At 58.0% G+C, this 17,251-nt stretch overlaps 1 protein-coding gene across 5 annotated transcripts; it reads right to left on the reverse strand.

Annotated features, from left to right (window-relative positions):
- Positions 1–72: 72 nt before the first annotated feature.
- On the reverse strand, positions 73–16,923 carry TLR5 (toll like receptor 5). 5 transcript variants are annotated; one of them, XM_049633771.1, is made up of 5 exons: positions 16,837–16,923; positions 10,481–10,617; positions 8,722–8,850; positions 5,078–5,152; positions 73–4,944 (listed from the first exon to the last, which is right to left on the reverse strand). In XM_049633771.1, exon 5 carries the CDS (start codon positions 4,571–4,573, stop codon positions 1,754–1,756), a length of 2,820 nt encoding a protein of 939 aa, XP_049489728.1. In that variant the 5' UTR covers positions 4,574–4,944; positions 5,078–5,152; positions 8,722–8,850; positions 10,481–10,617; positions 16,837–16,923; the 3' UTR covers positions 73–1,753. The 5 variants fall into 5 exon arrangements, with proteins under 5 accessions (XP_049489728.1, XP_049489726.1, XP_049489727.1 ...); XM_049633769.1 differs by having other exon boundaries at positions 10,481–16,909; XM_049633770.1 differs by lacking the exon at positions 10,481–10,617 and having other exon boundaries at positions 16,837–16,907.
- Between the last annotated feature and the right edge of the window lie 328 nt (positions 16,924–17,251).

A 17,251-nucleotide genomic window follows, 5' to 3' on the forward strand; every position in this document is an offset into this window, starting at 1 on the left:
CACCCCCAGGGGCCCCAGCCATGCTGCAGGGTCTGAAACGAGCCTCAGGCTGGAAACCCCCCGCCCCCACTCAGCACCTGCTCTGGCAGACCTCCCCTCCCCCAGGAGCCAACATGGACACCAGGGATGCCGGCCCACCGGGCCTTCATTCGGCACGTACTATGGGCCAGGCACCGCAGGGGCTTAGGAGACCATGATGAATGACACAAGGTCCCTGCCCTCGGGGCCCACAGTCCAGGCACAGCACAGTGCTACGTATCAGTGACACAAATGTGTCGGGTTACAAGGAACGGGCAGTTGTGCTAGGAGATTCACCAGGCAGATTGGGATGAGGACGGAGAGAAGGAATTCCTTCCTGACACCGTATGTGCTCTGTGCCGGCCAGGGTGGGGTGGGACACAGGAGAAAGGTCCCCCCTGGAGCCTGCAGTCAGAGTGGGGAGCAGCCGACAGGCTCCCAGCTCTCGGAGAAAGTAGAAAGTGCTGGTCTTAGAAGAACAGGTGAGGTGCCAAGAGTCTGCACAAAAGGGAGGCCCACCAGGGGGCTGGGAGAACATTCCAGAAGGAAGAGGTGGACCGTGGGATGTGTGTTCTGGAGGAGTCAGGGCAGGGGCACAGAGACAGGAGGGTGAGCGCCGAGCCCAGGCCTAGGGGCCCCTGGATTTGGGGGAGGAGGTGTGCGAAACCCCGGGGTGACTTTGGCACACCTTCCCTGGTTTTCTTTACACCTTCGCAGAAAAACGTTCCTGTATTAAAATCAACATGGATGGGGCGCCTGGGTGGCTCAGTCGGTTAAGCGTCCGACTTCGGCTCAGGTCATGATCTCACAGTCTGTGGGTTCGAGCTCCGCATCAGGCTCTGTGCTGACAGCTCAGAGCCTGGAGCCTGCTTCTGATTCTGTGTCTCCCTCTCTCTCTGCCCCTCCCGTGCTCATGCTCTGTCTCTTTCTGTCACAAAAATAAATAAAAACATAAAAAAAATTTTTTTTTAATAAAAAAAAATAAAAATCAACATGGAAAAAGACAGAATGCAAAATGTATATAGATTTCTTTTGAGGTAAAAAAATACAATCTCAAGGAAGTTTCGACTGCCAGCAAAGGTGCCCCCGAGTGTGCGTCCCTGTGGCCGACAGGGCGACCAAGGAAAGGTTTGAGAAGCCTGACATCCTTGGTAGATACGAGCATGCCCACGGACGAGAGACCAGGCCCAGAGAGGGCACATCAGGCACTCTGGGTCACACAGCCCACGGGAGCAGAATCAGGACTCAGACCAGGATGTGGGCCTTGCTCTCCCTGCAGCCGCCGAACGGCTGATGAGTTGGAGGAAATAAGGCTGAGAAAGAACGTTCACGGCCCACAGAGGTGAGACCTCGAGGGTCAGAACAGGAAGTGTGGTATGGCCCCAAGACATCTAGCGATTCTCGTCCCGGCCTCCTCGGGGTCACCCCTACCCGGAGATGAGGCGTGACCCGTACCCAGCAACGGCACTGTTCCCACGAGGCGGAGGAAACCCGCCTCTTCGTCCGTGTGCTCATCTAGTGTTGTTCTGCAGGGACGGCCTGAGTGCTGGGGAAGGGTCTCCCGGTGCCCGTCCCGCGACCGGGGCACGCCCTGTGGTCGGCACAACGGGAGAAAACAGTACTCCCCTCCATGGTGGGGTCAGGGAGACCGGGCATCGTGTTGGCACGAAAACCAACAGCCTGTCGTGTTCCTAGTAGGAAAGACAAGCTACGAGAAAGGACCCCAAACGGTAGCTTAGCGCAGATGCAGAGCTGTCTGTGGCTTGGGATTAGCGGATGAGGAGACGCTCGCCACGGTCTGCAGCTGAATGTCGCCGTCTCTCTTCGTTCCCTTTTCTTTCTTTAGAAGGTGCTGAGAGAGTTTATTAAGAAACCAGTCGACATCCTGGACGTCTTCGGGCCACCTCAAATACTGCCGCTTCCGCACGAATCCCCTGAGAGACTGATGCTTCATCAGCTGGTACTGGGACAGGGAGCCCACGACCACCAGGATGAGGGCACCGTCGAGGTCAGACACACAGCGGCTCTGGGCGTAACTGAAGGCTTCGAGGCACCAGCCGTCTCGGAGGAAGTGCCTGCTCACGAGACAGACCACCTTCCTGCTGCCCCACACGGCGTCCTGGATGTTGGCGATGTGGTCTTGCCCCGGGACAAAGTCTCTCTCCTCGAAGCACAGGTTGAATCTGTTTTGGTCGCTGTACTGAGCATCTAGGTGCTTGAGCAAAGCGTTTTGCACCCACTCAAAGTCCTTGTTGCTGAAGCACAGATACGCGTCGTATTTGTACACGTCTGACCCGCTGCCCTTGGCGTGGTCCGTGGACAGCAGTCTGCAGGCTGCCTTGTAGCAGAGGAAACAAAGCCCCCGGAACTTGGCGACCGTGAGGACGGCCGTGAGGAACAGAGTCACGGTAACACTGGATAAAACGAAAAGGGACAACTTCAGGGACTTTAAGACTTCCTCTTCGTCACAACCCTCCATGGACACAGAGGAGAGGGAGGTCCCAGCAAGCGAGGCGGGGTACATGCAGAGGACGTCTGCATGAGACCCAAGCACAGTGACGTTGGTCTGGTTGAGCCAGCTGATGAAGGGACGGAGTTCACACTCACAGATGAACTTGTTGTACGTTATGTCCACGGCACTGAGGTCCGCAAACAGATCGGGGTCAGGGGACAGGAGCTGGTTTCTGGACACGTCCAGGACTTCCAAATTTGCAGGCAAGTCGCCGGGAGAAAGAACGGTCAGCCTGTTGGAGCTGAGGCTGAGACCCCTCAGTGCGGTCAGGTCGCTAAATACTCCTGGCGGAAGGAAATTCAGGTAGTTGTTATTTAGATACAGGACCTGGAGCTGGGAGAGCCCCTTAAAAACATCCCAGCAGAAGCCGGTTTCCCAGGCCAGCTGCAACATATTTCCTCCAAGGAAAAGCTTCTCCAGGCTGAGGCTCCCCGCTGGGGCATGAGCTGGGTTGCAAGAAGAAAGGCGGTTTTGATTCAGAATGAGGATCTGGAGGTGAGGGACCCGGAGAAGGAAGTAGAGACTGTCCAGGTCTTCTAGCCTGTTCTCTGACAAGTGGATGAAGTTGGCGGTAAGCCTTACGTTCGGCAAGGTCACCAGTTTATTGCTGCCCAAGAAGATAGTAGGGATGCTCGGGATGAAAGAAATGGTTTTAAGGGCATTATCGCGGAGATCCAAGGTCTGTAATGTCTTCAGGGATTTGAACGTCTGGTCCTGAATGATCCCAATGTGGTTGTTTTGAAGGTCAATATAGGCTACCTCAGGCAGTCCACCGAAATCAGAATTATAAAGCTCGCCCAGAAGGTTATGTGACATGTTGAGAACCTGCAGGCTGTCGAGTCCATAAAACGCTTCCCCTGCAATCTTGTTTATCTTGTTGTGGGCGAGGTTCAGGACCTTCAAGTGCCTGAGAGACTCAAAGAGCCGAAAGTTCAGAGAGAAGATAAAGCCGTGTGAAAGATCCAGACGTGCCACTGAGCTCCTGGCCAGGCCGGCAAATGTGCTCCGGTCAGGGTCCCGGATGTTGCGGAAGCCAAACCCAGCCCCCATGATGTGGTAGGCGAGAACCAGAGAGGAGGTCTGGCTCCCATTGATGGCCCTGCTGAAGTTCCCCGTGATGTCCACGGTCCAGCCGTTGTGAGAAACATCCAGGGTTTCCAGCACCATGTCTCTGAACGGGTTCATACACTTGGCCCAGTCCATGGGGACCCTGTTGTACAAGCCATTGGTGGCGAGGCTTAAGAAGGCGAGCGTCTTCCCTTGGAGGGGCTTGAGCTCCTGTTCACATACGATGGGTATCTGGTTGAGGGAAAAATCGATAGACTTCAAGGAATTCAACTCCCGGAATGAAGGATGAAGGTGAAGGCTACGAATCTGATTTTTGGACAGGTCCAGGCGAGTCAAAGACTCCAGATTTCGGAAATAACCGTCTCTTAATACGGCATCGGAGAGAGCACAGAAGAAGAGTCGAAGTTCAAGCAGGTGGGGCAGCCCCTGGAAAGCGTCGAGATGCAGGAAATGCATGTGGCTCCCGCCCAGGTCCAAGACTCTAAGATTGGGCAGGTTTCGGAAGGCCTCTCTGTCAATACGCAAGGGGGTATACTGAGTCCCGAGCTCCAGCAGCCCCAGCTGCTCCAGGAAGGGAAATGAGGAGGCAGTGACAGTCTCGATGTAGTTGAAGCTTAGCAGGAGGATCTCCGTGGTGCCAGGCACCCAGGGCACCTGGGTGAGGTTGCAGAATCGGTACAAGGCTAGCCGACCGTCCGAGGAGCAGGAAGAAATCGCCAGCACAGGACTGGCCACGAGCACTACTCCGAAGACAAGGTCAAGGGGGTCTCCCATGATCCCGCGGAGAAGACGGGAAAATGAAGACACAGCCGACCGAGCTCCAGGCATGGCGCGCGGGCCCCTGGGACATGGGGGCTCCCGCACGACCTGCCTGCTGCCGAGACCCTTTGTGGGTGCGGCTGTGGGGGGGTGGGCCTGCAAGGTAAGCACTATTCCAAGTCCTTCAGAAACATGGTCTTTGCAGTAACGGTTCATTAGTTCACGCAGTCGCTTACTCAAGGTCTGCGCAGGCAGTGGGAGAAAGCTGCAGGTGGAGACATGTCTGCACGTCCCCTGGGCCCGTTCCCAGCCAGCCGGCTCCTCAGTCCTCCGTCCACAGCCGGGCTGCCTCAGCACACAAGCAGGGGTACTTTATGCCACTGTCCACAAAGCATCACAGGATGGGTCTAATGCGGACGAACCGGGCGCCCCTGCCAGCCGGCCCGCAGGGCTGTGTGGATGCTCGGCGGCACAGCTGCGTCTGGCTGGTGTTCCCAGTGCGGGGCTGTGGGGTCTGAGGAAACGCGGGGGGATCGGCCCTCGGAGCCCCCGCGTCTGGTGCCCGCGGCCCATTCAACGGGCTCTCACTGTAACGTCAGAAGTAAGGAGAGACTGATGCGGCTCAGGGGCCAGGAGGAGGGACAGGGAGAGGGGAGGGGAGGGGGGAAAGGGGGGGGGGGGGGGGGGAGGGAGGGAGGGGGAGGGGGGAGAAGGAGGCACCTGCCGTAAGCCTTAGTCCGTGGCTCTGCTGGTGTTTTGCTCCGTGTGGGGGCTGGTTTCTATGGAAACCCGAGGCTGTGACACACAGATTAGAGCAAATCACAAGGAGGCATCGACTCCGAGTTGACCCCAAGCATCAAAACCGGGTATTTAATAATCACTGGGAAGTCGTCGGCGATAATGTTGACCCAATCTGATCATTTTTCACCATTGCTGCCCAAGGCCTGAGGCGGCAGCCGCAAGTCCCCCGCACCTTCCAGGGTGGGTCGCCCTCCTGGCGGCCTGGGGACTCTGCTGTCCCCTCCCTGCACAGAGCCCTGGGGACGACGGCCACAAGGACTTCTGTGCTCCAGCTCTGTCTCCCCAACAACTTCCTCGGCAAGTATGTGGGGAGTGTCCACTAGGTGCTGGGCACCTTTCGGGACACGGGAGAGAAGACCAACTCACAAGCCATGACTGTCCTCATGGGCTCACGTGCTGGTGCAGGGAAGCAGCGGAGGGGGGACACCCAACAAAAGAAGGAAAAATGGAGACAGGGACCGCCACGGCTGGGTGTTGGTTGCTACTTGGACAGTGGTCAGGAAAGCCCTCTCTGTTGACATCATGCCGAAGCAGAGGCCTGAAGACAGGAGGGAAAAGGACAGGCCCGTATGTGCGGAGGGAGGAGCAGTCAGCACCAGTCCCGGGTGACCGGGAGTGCCAGCACGGCGCTCCTGGCTGCCTCTCCAAACTCTTTCCAACCTCAGGGCCTTGGCACATGCTGCGTCCTGTGCAGGAACGCTTTTCTCTCTGCTCCTCACATGGACACTTCCTCAGAGAGCCTCCCCCACACTATTTGCGGTAACTCCCCTGCCCCCAACTCGCTCAAACACACCTTGTTTATTCCTTGCAAGGCAACAATCACAAGCCCTTAATTATCTGGCGCAAACACTGGCTGACTTATCTGCCGTCTCCCTCCCTTACGAGGCCATATTCTCCATCAGCACAGCGAGGATGGAAGGATGCCTGCTGCTAAGAAGAAGAAATGCGAGGTTGAACAAGTATCGCTGCCAACAAGGGAACAACACTGATCTGTTTGGGGAACTTGGTCTCTGCTGAGGCAGAAACCATCACCCTGGGTGAGACTTCCCGTGCGGAACAGTGGCTCCCGATGGGGAAGCTGTCTCTGCGGGAGCGTCCTGTGAGCGTGCAGGTGTCCGGGCCACGACGCGCCCCGGGAAGCAGGGAGGCCACACGCACCTGGTCCTGCACAGGCAGAGCTGCTCAGCTCCAGGGACGATGACCCGCCGGGCGTCCCTGGAGGCTGAAACTGTCTCAAAGTGACCTCAGACCCTGACTCTCTTCTGCAGGCCAACAAAGTATTTCCTTTTAAAGTTTATTTATTTATTTTGAGAGAGAGAGAGAGAAGAGAGAGCTCAATTAGAGGAGGGGCACAGAGAGAGAGAGAGTCCCAAGCAGGCTCTGCTCTGTCAGCACAGAGCCTGATGTGGGGCTCGATCCCACGACCCCAGGATCATGACCTGAGCCTAAATTGTTGGAGAAGCTGGAGAGGTGAATAAAGAACGCCAAAGATGGCCGATGGGGCTAAAACAAACTCTGGTCTCTAGCTTAGAGACCCTCCTCCGGGTTCTTCTTTCTTTCTTCGCTGCGGCGTGCGAAACCCATGCCCCCCCCCCCCCCGGTATGGAAGCTGATGACGATAAATTACCCTCTGCACTTGCATCTGGCGCTCAGATCTTTGGAGAAACGGTCTCCTCTGAGCCCGCTGGTGTTAAATAAATCTCCAGTCCACCAAGATCTCTGAGTGCCACTTGGGTTTTCCGCCAGCGTCCCAGCCTGGTTCCGTAACAAAATCAAGAGTTGGACGCTTAACTGACTGAGCCACCCCCACAAAGTATTCCTGGCACTGTTTCTATTCTGAATTTTCCAGACACGGGATCTGACAGATCTAGGGAAGATCGTACCCTGCTCAGTTCGCAGCTGCAAACAAGGAGTTAGTCACCATTCCGGAAAATCTCTTCCTAGTGACCTGGGTCTCCACGGGAGCCATGATCCGTGCCATCTGGGTGGACTTCCTGGGGACGGTGCGTGTGACCTCGTTTATGTGGCCCTCATTTCTAAATGTCAAAGGTAATAAAACTTTAAGAAATGTCTGTTGAATATTTTCTTCTCTTAAATCCAAACTTATTCCTTATAAGTGAGTGTGAGAGTCAAAATAACTCACTTTGCCTTCTAGCGTGAGGACATATTAGTTCCTCATCACTTACGTCCCCTTTCCTTTCCTCCTTATATTCCTGTCAGGGCGTTATATTGATTTCTTTAACGTCGTGTTTATAGATTAGATTATACCTATGCTTCAACTTCAAAATGGAAAAGCCGTCATTTAAACATTTGTTATAAAATGGGTGCTCTTCTGGGGCCCCTGGGGGCTCATGTGGTCATGATCCCAGGGTTCGTGGGTTCAAGCCCCACGACGGGCTCTGTGCTGGCAGTGTGGAGCCTGCTTGGGACTCTGTCTCTCTCTCTCTCTGTCCCTCCCCCCTCCCACTCTCTCTCTAAAATAAATAAAATGAAAAAAAATTTTAAACAAGGATGCTTTTCTTTTTTAAAAACAAAACTTTAATGTTTTTTAAAATCTATTCTTGAGAGAGAGAGGGAGAGAGAGGGAGGGAGAGAGAGAGAGAGAGAGAGAGAGAGAGCGCGTGCACAAGCAGGGGAGGGGCAGAGAGAGAGGGAGACACAGAATCCAAAGCAGGCTCCGGGTTCCGAGCTGTCAGCACAGAGAGCGACGTGGGGCTCGAACCCAAGAACCGTGAGATCATGACCTGAGCCGAAGTCGGACACTTAACCAATGGAGCCCCCCAGGTGCCCCACAAGGATGCTTTTCTAAGCCCTGTGGCCATAGCCTCTTCTCCCCACGTTCACCACAAGCTCTGTGATGGTTAAAGCCAGATATTCTTTGAATCCTATTTTTTCCACCCACATAGTGAGTGGTTGTCCCCCCCCCCCCCCGCCCCCAATGATCAGACCCATGCACACGGTGGGGAGGCCCTTGTCCTGGAAGGTGGGACAGATGCAGGGGAGAATTATCAGAAAGAAAACAAACCAGTCGGGGCACATGTGGGCATCAGGCTCCTGGGAAGCCCCAGAGGTGAGCCCCAGCCCCGCCCACCTCAAAAGGGACAGCTCAGCAACAATGCTGTCCCTGCCATCCTGCTGCTGACACAACCAGCTGGCACCTGCATGGACGGGACGGGAGGCTGTCCCCGCAGGGCCCTAACTCTGAGCCCTGGGTTCACCCCAGGCCCACACAGACGCTGGGGGAAGGAGGTCTGTTGTTCTCAGGCAGCAGATTCTCAGATGTGCTTCAGGAGGAGAGCCGAGGGCGGGGGAGACACATGGTAGGGGGACGACCGCACTCTGGGTTTCCTGTGACCTTCTTCCCATCTCCCAACGGGAGGGGACAGGGACAGACGAGGTCCAGCCTCCCTGGCCAGACGAGCACCACACTCTACAGTCGTTCTTAAGTGTCGTGAGGTCACAGACAGACCCCTCTGAAACTCCGATAGTTCTGGTTTTGCCCTCCAAAAACGCACGTACGCATCACAAACCCAATTTTGCACCATTTCAGAGGGTTCACTGACCTTCCAAAATCCGCTCCTTCCAACCCGCGGCTTCACAGACAGCCCGGCCCGCTCCGTATCCCGGGACGCGGCTCAGAGCGCGAAGGGCCTGACCGCAAATACTTTAAGCTTTGCAGTCCAACGTCTGTTCTAGAACAGAAGAGAAACTCTGGTTCACAAGTGAGGATTTACGGTGACTGTAAGATACACGCGTGCCGATACGGAACCACCATATTTGCCGGGAAGATGCCACCTGGTCCCCAAGCTGCTGATTGATTCAACCATCAGAATGATTTCTCCTCTTACGTAACAGACAGAAATCCCTGCAGAGGCGCGTAGCTCAGAACAGCGGAGCTGAGCTTTCTAGTTTCACTTTTGTCTTTTTGCAGACAACCCCTCACCGCCCCGCGGTGTACCCGCCGGACCCGGCCGCTCGACCCTGGATTTGCAGCAACGGGTGACAGAGGAGATGACAGAGGCAGTGCGGGGGGCAGGGCCCCTGGACAAACAGAATTGACGCAAAATTATCCGGGCTCATGTGGCATGACCAAGATACCATGCAGGCCGGCTTTCTACGACGTACAGCAAGGCAGGACTGAAGCGGACCTCCGAGCGGGGGGCTCCGGGACAGCGGAGCCGAGAGCCGTCAGGAAGACACCACACGGCGCGTCCGGAACGGGAGCCCGGAGCCCACGCGGGGTGAAGAAAACATGAACTCGCACTGGTGTCGGGCAGCGGGTGGAGCAGCGAGAACCAGGCTGTGAAGCTGCTTCAGACCCGATCCAACCTCAGAACCTGGAGACCATCCACCGTCCTGGACCCACAGCCCCTCCCACCCCGTCCACCGTCCTGGACCCACAGCCCCCTCCCCCTGTCCACCGTCCTGGACCTATAGGCCCCTCCCCCAAACGATCGTCCTGGACCTATAGCCCCCCCCACCCCCCGTCCACAGCCCCTCTCCCCGTCCCGCCCAGTCCACCGTCCTGGACCCACAGCCCCTCCCCCCGTCCACCGTCCTGGACCCATAGGCCCCTCCCCCCCCGCTCCCCCTGCCACAGCCCCCCCCCCCCATCCACCGTCCTGGACCCACAGACCCCCACTGGTGTGACCTCAATGCAGTTGGTGGCCAATTCTGCAAGGTTCACCCCAGGGCACTGCCCCCCTGCCGGTCATGTCCCCCCTGCCCCTGCCCACTGACCTCCCAGCCGGTCCCCCACAGACACATGCACCCCTCATCCAGCTACCCCAGAGAGCCCAAAAGCACACCTCTGATCAGAAGCCTTCACTGGCTCCTTCTGCCCACGAAGGGAACAGGACTTCTGGGCCATCCACTGTAGACTGTAGTCTACCCTGGAATGGCTGACCTTCCCGCTTGACAGAGGGGATCCCAAGCCAACACCCCCTCCCGACCGCACCTGCAGTCTGGGCCTGTGCTCCAGAGGGAGGCCACCTGCTCAGAACTTGGCCTCCACCCAATTTCCCTCCTTAGGCTGGACCCCGAGGGGTGGGATGCTTCTGTCTGCATATCCAGCTCGCCCTTCAGAGGCCACCTCGGAGGCCGGCAGTCCTCATACCCCCGGGGCACATTTTATCTCACCCTGATATTCTGTCCACACCTCCCAGACAGCGTTTTTATTAAACACTTTCCCCCTAGACTGCACGTCTCTTGAGGGCGGAGACTCTGTTTTTATTTGTGCAGTATTCCTGAGGTAGCACAGTTTAACACCCCAGTAATATTATCCCCACTAATATTCCGAAGGCTTATTTTCATCAGACTCACCTCCTAGTTCTAACACGGGGAGCTCCTAACACGTCCTTATTCTGGGGGCACAGACCCCCACTCCCCGGCTGGTCCAGGGCTCCCGTTCCTGAGACTCTAGGAGATTCATCACAATGACGAAGGTGGTCAGTGTTGATCTGGTGAGTCAAGATAAAGGGCTTTTGTTTTCTTAAAGGAGGAAAGCTAATTAAGGGGGAGAAACAGAAACTGTGATGCACATGTTTTTCTATGCCATATGGCAGTTTTCCTTGCAGAAGAATTTGAAGCTTTAGGCGTGTGTCCTACTGAGCAGAATTTCAACTAGAAAAGATCGAGACCATTTTGCAAATCAAGGCACGAGGGCCATCAGAGCCGCAGGGTCTTGAGAAGTCTAGGCCCAGCCTCTGGTTCAGAGGCCCAGTGTCTGGGCCAGTCAGATGGGGAGCTTTCTTCGTTGGGACTCCGGAGAGGGAAAGTCCACACTTTCACGATCCGGCGCATTTTTCTTCAAATCGCTGTGGGGAGGGAGCGTCTCCCCGGACCTAAGTCCCTTTTCACGTGACTTTGCCATGGTCATTCGGTGACGAAGGCTTCCGCCCAGGGTTGAGGACCAGCACTGTCTGCTCTATGGCAGATGGCCAAGTTCGCCATCAGAGTTTGACCTTCGGAGCAGCTCGCTGGCTAAATGAGGCCCGAGTCAGGGGACACTGGCTAGGAATCGTTAGGTCTCAGATTTAGGATGAGGGGTCCTACAGGCGGAGGAAGTGCTCAGGGTCGCGCACCCCTCCAGCTGGGCGCTAGGACTTGAATCCAGCTGCAGACTTAGTCGTCATTTTGATCTTTTCCAAAAACTCAGAATGGAGTATACTGCACACGGCCCAGCCCCTCGGAGGCATCGGGGACCACCTGCGGGTGCCGCGAAAACGCAATCTGGTCAGCAGGCGGGCGGGGACCTGACACTCTGGCTCTCCACAAGCCTCCAGGTGACCCTCACAGCTGAGTGGCAAGGCCCCGAGACCCGCCATCTGTCCACACTCACTGCTCAGGCTGCCTGTTCTCCTGGGATGAAGGTTGGGTAGGTGCTGCCCGGTCACTTCTGGGAAGGGGCCACGTTAATACGCTCACCCCAACTCTTCTCGACCCTGGCGGGTGAAGCACCAGATGGTTGCCAACGGGGATCCGCTGAGGGTCCCGAGGCCGGGGCTGGACACGACACGTGGGTTCCCTCGCTGCGCAGCTGAGGAAACAGGTGCGAGGGCCTTCCCGGTTCCAGGGCAGGCGCTTCTGCCGCCGACCGGCAGGGGGCGGCCGAGGGCGGGTCGGGACGCGGCCGCGGGGTGAGCGCAGGGCCCGGGGTGAGGGCTCGCCAGGGCCGCCGCTGGCATCATCCACCCCCCTCCCCGATGCTCTGCTCGCTCTGAGCTCTGCATCTGTTTTGCCCCGCACACCGTTTTGTTTGGGGGTGGGGGGGGGGAGGATGGGATCAAAATGAGGACTAAGTCTGCAGCTGAATTCGAGTCCTCGTTCCCAGTTGAATGGATGACCAGCCTCTCTGAGCACCAGTGGGGCCGTCTACACACACACAAGGGGGGACACTCCGGTGCCTGATCCAGAGTAATCGGTTCCTCACGCGCCACCCTCTGATGGTTCTTGTTGCTTAAGGACACAGACATCGTTAGTCCAGGCGCACCTCTCCAGGGATGCACTCCCTTTAGGAGCCACCAAAGGGGAACACTGAGAGGGACAGGGGATTTCCCAGCATGGTGTGGCCTCAGGAGCTTCCCTTTCCAGCACTCCTGGAAGTTAGGGAAAATCTTGCCGGATTGCCCTTAATATCTTCCGGTGGTGGGCCCCCCGCCCCCCACCCCACCACACCAGCATCCAGAGGAACTGATATTCTGAAGAAGCCAGTGTGTCAAAAACCCAACAGCATGGTTTCTCTTCTGTTTATTATAAATTCTTTCGCACCGTTTTAAAACATCTGACTGGAAAAAAAATAATTTCACTTGGGTGATGATTAAAGACTAACAACACGCACCACACGCTTAAAATCCTCCAGAAAAGGGAGCTCTCCACGGACTGAATATCTCTACCTGATTTCAGCTTCGGGCGGCACCAATACTCTCAGAAAATTAACCTCGAGGCTCTGACAGCCTCCCCGACCGCACCTCGGCCAAGCCTGCGAGCTGATGGCCCGGAGAGAGGGGCAACAGCCAGGTGCCAGAGCCCCGAGCCCCCCCGAAGAGCCCGCCTTCGCCTCTCCAGGAAGTTATGACAACCTGGATTGTGATGTAAATGGAAGCAGTGGGGGGCGGCGGAGGCACAGTGAAGAAAATCCTTATTAAACTACGGACACGATGGAAATGAGAAGAGAGATTACAAGCACCAGAGAACCATCCCGGGGAGGGTTGTACTCTGGGCTGAGCTAAGGAGAGCAAAAAGAGAAACCCCCCCTGGGCTGATGAAACCAAGCCCACTCGGCAGCCGGCAGAGCCGCCCTGGGTGGGAGGTGAGGGAGGGAGTCAGGCTGGGAGGGGGGAGTCCTGCGTCTCCCAGGGGTGGAGGAGGAAGAGTTCACTCGCGGCACCAGGGACTTGGGAGCGGGGGCGGCCGGGGCTGCAAGCACACGTTCCTGCCTCGTGCTGGCGACTGGGGACCGGGCCCCAGGGAGGTTCCTGAGGGTGGAAACCGCCCTGGGCCAGCAGCCCCACACCCCTGCTCCATCCTGGGTGGGGCGCCGGGGCCAGAGGCCAACTTGCCGTGGGCGGGAACGTCCAAGACCACGGCCAAAGCCCCGGGCTGGGAGAGGGGAATCCTGGGGCCACCGTGGGGGCATCCTTGATGAGCTGAATTCCCCTTGTCCCGTCTCTGAATGTGCACACGTGAGTGTGACCTGGCGGCCAGGTACGTGGCCAGACTGTACCCGGAAATAGCTTGCTTCGGTTTCCCAAACAGGGATCAGATCTCTTATGAAACAGACACAATCTCTTCACGGGGCCACTCTTTGCCGATGGCCAAATTCCTCAGACAGGAAGTACAAGGGGCGCCCGCTGCCTGGGCTCGGTTGGCCCCGTGGCCTCCTTCTGGGGCCCCGTCCTGAGCTCCCCTCCTCACCTATTCTTATCTGAATCTCCCCGTTTTCTCTTGTAGCACTGACAGCTTTGCTCCTATGTCTTCCTGAAATGCCTCCTCCCTCGTCCTCTTGTTTTCCCCGTTCCTTTTCCTTCCCCCCACCCCTGGCTTGCAGGTCACGTTTCACGAGTTGGACTGTCCCCACCACTCGTGCCCCCAGGATCTCTCTCCAGCCCTGAGAGAGGGAGAAGCACGGACGTGGGCGTCTCCTGGGGCCAGGGCCCCCCTCTCCTGACACCTGCCTGGCAGGTGGTGAGCCAGCCTTCTGGGAGACTCTCCTCCTGGGACTGAGCACCAAGTCCCAGCTCCTCTTTCCCAGATGTCTCTAGAGTTGTCCCTCCTTTTACATTCCCACCGCCCTGGTCAGTCTTCTGTCTGGCACACGCTTCCTGGGCACGGTCTCCCAGGGAGGGTGTTAGCCGCTGGGGCTTCACCAAGACAAACCCAATCTCTGCCTTCAGGGAGCTAACGTCCCGAGCCTGAAGGCAGCCACGGAGGGCAGGGGCTGATGTCGTTACAGGACCATACGTGGTGCCTCGAGGCAGAGGAGGACGCACCCCCAGCCCGAGGGCACCTCTAACTAGGGGTATAGACGCTGGCACCTAAGTCACAGGAGCGGTGAACCGTGGTGGGGGGGGGGGGGCAGTCCCGGCAGAGGCACCCAGGCACCATGTTCAAGGGACAGGAGGGAGCCCGGGCCTGGAGCCCCCGCAGGTGGAGTCACTCAGAAGGTCCAAGTGTGAGCCTGTGGGCGCTGGTGGGGGCGAGGATGGAGAGGGTATTCTGCAGCCAAGAAGGACGCGCCTGCCATCCCGGGGGCAGAGGGGGCTGCCGCGGGCCTTGAGGACTGCCACCACCTAACACTAGCCCCTCAAGGCCGCTGGGCTTTGGCTCCACCAGAGGTATCCAGTCTCAGGTTCCCAGTAATAACGCTTAGCCCACACCTTCCGCACCAGGTGGCTGAGGTGCTTCCTGTGCCCTGTATGTGCAACCAAGGATCATGTACCAAATGCCTGCTATGTGCCAGACACTAGCGCTGGCTCAGAGGGTCCCCAGCGAGTCGGACAAAGACCCCTCCCCCCAGCGGGCACTGCAGGGGACAAGAGCTCCAACGGAGGAGGGAGCAAGCAGTGGGCAAGGAGCAACGGAGGGCAGATGACGGGCTCCCCAACTCTGCCCTTGAGGAACCCATCAGAAGAGGGGCCATTTGAGATGCTTCTTAAAAGATGTAGAGGACTCCCCAACAGGGCATTCTGGGCAGGAGAGCGAGTGTAAGGAGAGTGAGGCATGCAAAATAGGCTCAGTAAGAACCTTCTGGAAGGTCAGTGTGTCGGGGAGGTCAGTGCGTCAGGGAGCATGAAGAGAGTGGCCAGAGCTGGAGAGGGAGGTGGGGGGTTGTGGGGAAATAGGTTTTACTCACATAAATGGGTTAGAAAAAAGCTTCGGGCAGAACGCCACCCCTGCGGGGCGAAAGCGCCTGATGTTAGCTGGCAGGATATTGTACTGGGACTGTGAGAAACGTTATTTCACCTGCAGGAAATTACTTTCCTTCTGGAGCCAATATACTATTGTACTTTGATCACAAAATCCACTCACCCCCCCCCCCCCCCCCCGACCCTTTGCTTCTTACACACACAAGTTAATGATTACTGTCTGATTGTTCTCTCCACGTTCATGTGTGTAAGATCTTGTTTTCTTCACACTCACCCTGTGTGTAAGATCTTGAAAGCCCAATAAATGCGGAGAGGAAGCCCCTGTTCGGGGCTCTTGTCTCCTCCCGGACATTAGCCTCTCGTATTCAACTCTGCATCTGCTCTCTTGCTGGACAAACGAGAACTCCAGAGTCAAAGTCTGCGACAGGGGGTCTGGATCACAGCTGGTGGGCAGTGAGAGCCATTACGTATTCTAAGTCTTAGTATTACCCTCGGACCTCCTTCCACCTGCCTGTCCCAGTCTCTGGCTGCCGTTTCTAAATCCAGAGGACGACCGGTGACTCCCCAAAGCCCCGTCTTTACCAGCCTACGCTGGCTGTCACCTTTGAACTAGCAGGTGATAGCACAGGACTTCACACTTAACTGCTCTCGTTTCCCAGATGCTGGTTTTGTCTTTCCACCTGAACCTGGGAGCCTCTGAGGGGCAGGGACAATGCCTCACACGAGCAGGTCCCACAGAGCAGAGCTCACAGGGGTTGGGATGCAAAGCCAGCAGTGGGAATCACCCTAACAGGAGGCCGTACGGAGGTCTGGATCTGCGGGCTGTCCACAAAACTAAGAGTGAAACACACATCCGGACCCAGTCACTGCACATCCCGGGGTTTTGTGCTGAGTCTGTGAGCAAGCAGAAGCACCCCAACAGGCCTATTCTGATTTCAACAGTCAGCAAACTGGCAGGCAAACCAACAAAGGAGGTCTCTGTGAGGCTGGACACAACTTCCCGAGAAGTCTTCCGAGAAGACAAAGCCAAAAACGAGCAGGGTCAGTTTTGCATTCAGAACATGCAATCAGTTTCTGCTTCTCTCAGAGCCGAGCCGCCAAGTGGGTGACCCAGTGACACCACTTAGGGTGGAAGGACCACTGAGGGTGACGTCCCCAGGGCACTGTGAAACAAGCGAGTGACCCTGTGACACCACCCGACCTCCACACAGGGCGTCCTATGGATTATTGCGTCCTTGCCCAGGAACAGTGTCTAGGGTGCCGTTCACGGGTCACCTGGCGCGGGGCAGGTGCGCTCAGAGCTGACCCACGGGAAGGAGCAAGCCCCTCGCCATGGTCCCGGCAGCCTGGCTTCCTGCGGCCGCGCACCCCTCACCCCGAGATGAGCCACACCGCCCTGCGAGGCTGTGCCGGCGGCGGTTTTCCAGGCGCCCTGCCTCTGCGCCCGCGTCTTCACAGGCGGATTGTTTACGACGTGAAGGCCGGCGGGGTAAACCGTGCGGCCTCCGCCGGGTCTGCGCCGGGTGCGCCGGGTGCCGGTGTTCGGGGGGGGCCCCCTTTTCCAGGGCCGGGAGGCCACGTGCCCCCTCCCAGGTGGGGACGAAAGCGAAAGTGAGAAAGCGACAGCTCTCCAAAGGTGGGGGCGCCCCGGCTTCCCCGTGTCCCGCCCCCAGGGCACCAGCCGGCCACGCGCCCAGTCCCAGTCCAGGGAGCAGAGCCGGAAGCCACCCGGGACGCCCCCGGGGGGTGGCGCCCGACCGCGCCAGCAGCCCGGGGTGGGACAGGGGTCCTCGTCGGCGGCGGGGCGCTTACCTCCGGGAAGGGCTCCCCGCGCCTCCCGCAGCTCCGCGCACTTCTCCACCCGCTCCTCCGCCCGGGTCCAGTCCCTCCCAGTACCCCGCCCACATGCCCCCACCCCGCGATGCCCCCGCCCGCATGCTCCTCCCTCCACCCTCCCCGCCTGGCCCCTCCCGGGCCCCTCCCACCTGCCAGATCAAGCCCCGCCCACGTGTCCCGGGCAGGCCCCGCCCCACTCACACGCCCCGCCCTCCACCCACGCACCGCCCACCTGCCCAGCCGCTCTCCGTCCGGGCCCCGCCCACCTGCCAGACGCGGCCCCCGCCGGTCCTAGTTCACAGAACAGGCCCCGCCCACCTCCTAGCCCCGCCCCCGACAGGCCCCGCCCCGAGGCTCGGGTCATCTCTTTAAGCTCTGTGACCAGTGGTAC

The sequence above is a fragment of the Panthera uncia genome, chromosome F1 (genome assembly GCF_023721935.1).
Source record: "Panthera uncia isolate 11264 chromosome F1, Puncia_PCG_1.0, whole genome shotgun sequence".
Taxonomy (NCBI): domain Eukaryota; kingdom Metazoa; phylum Chordata; class Mammalia; order Carnivora; family Felidae; genus Panthera; species Panthera uncia.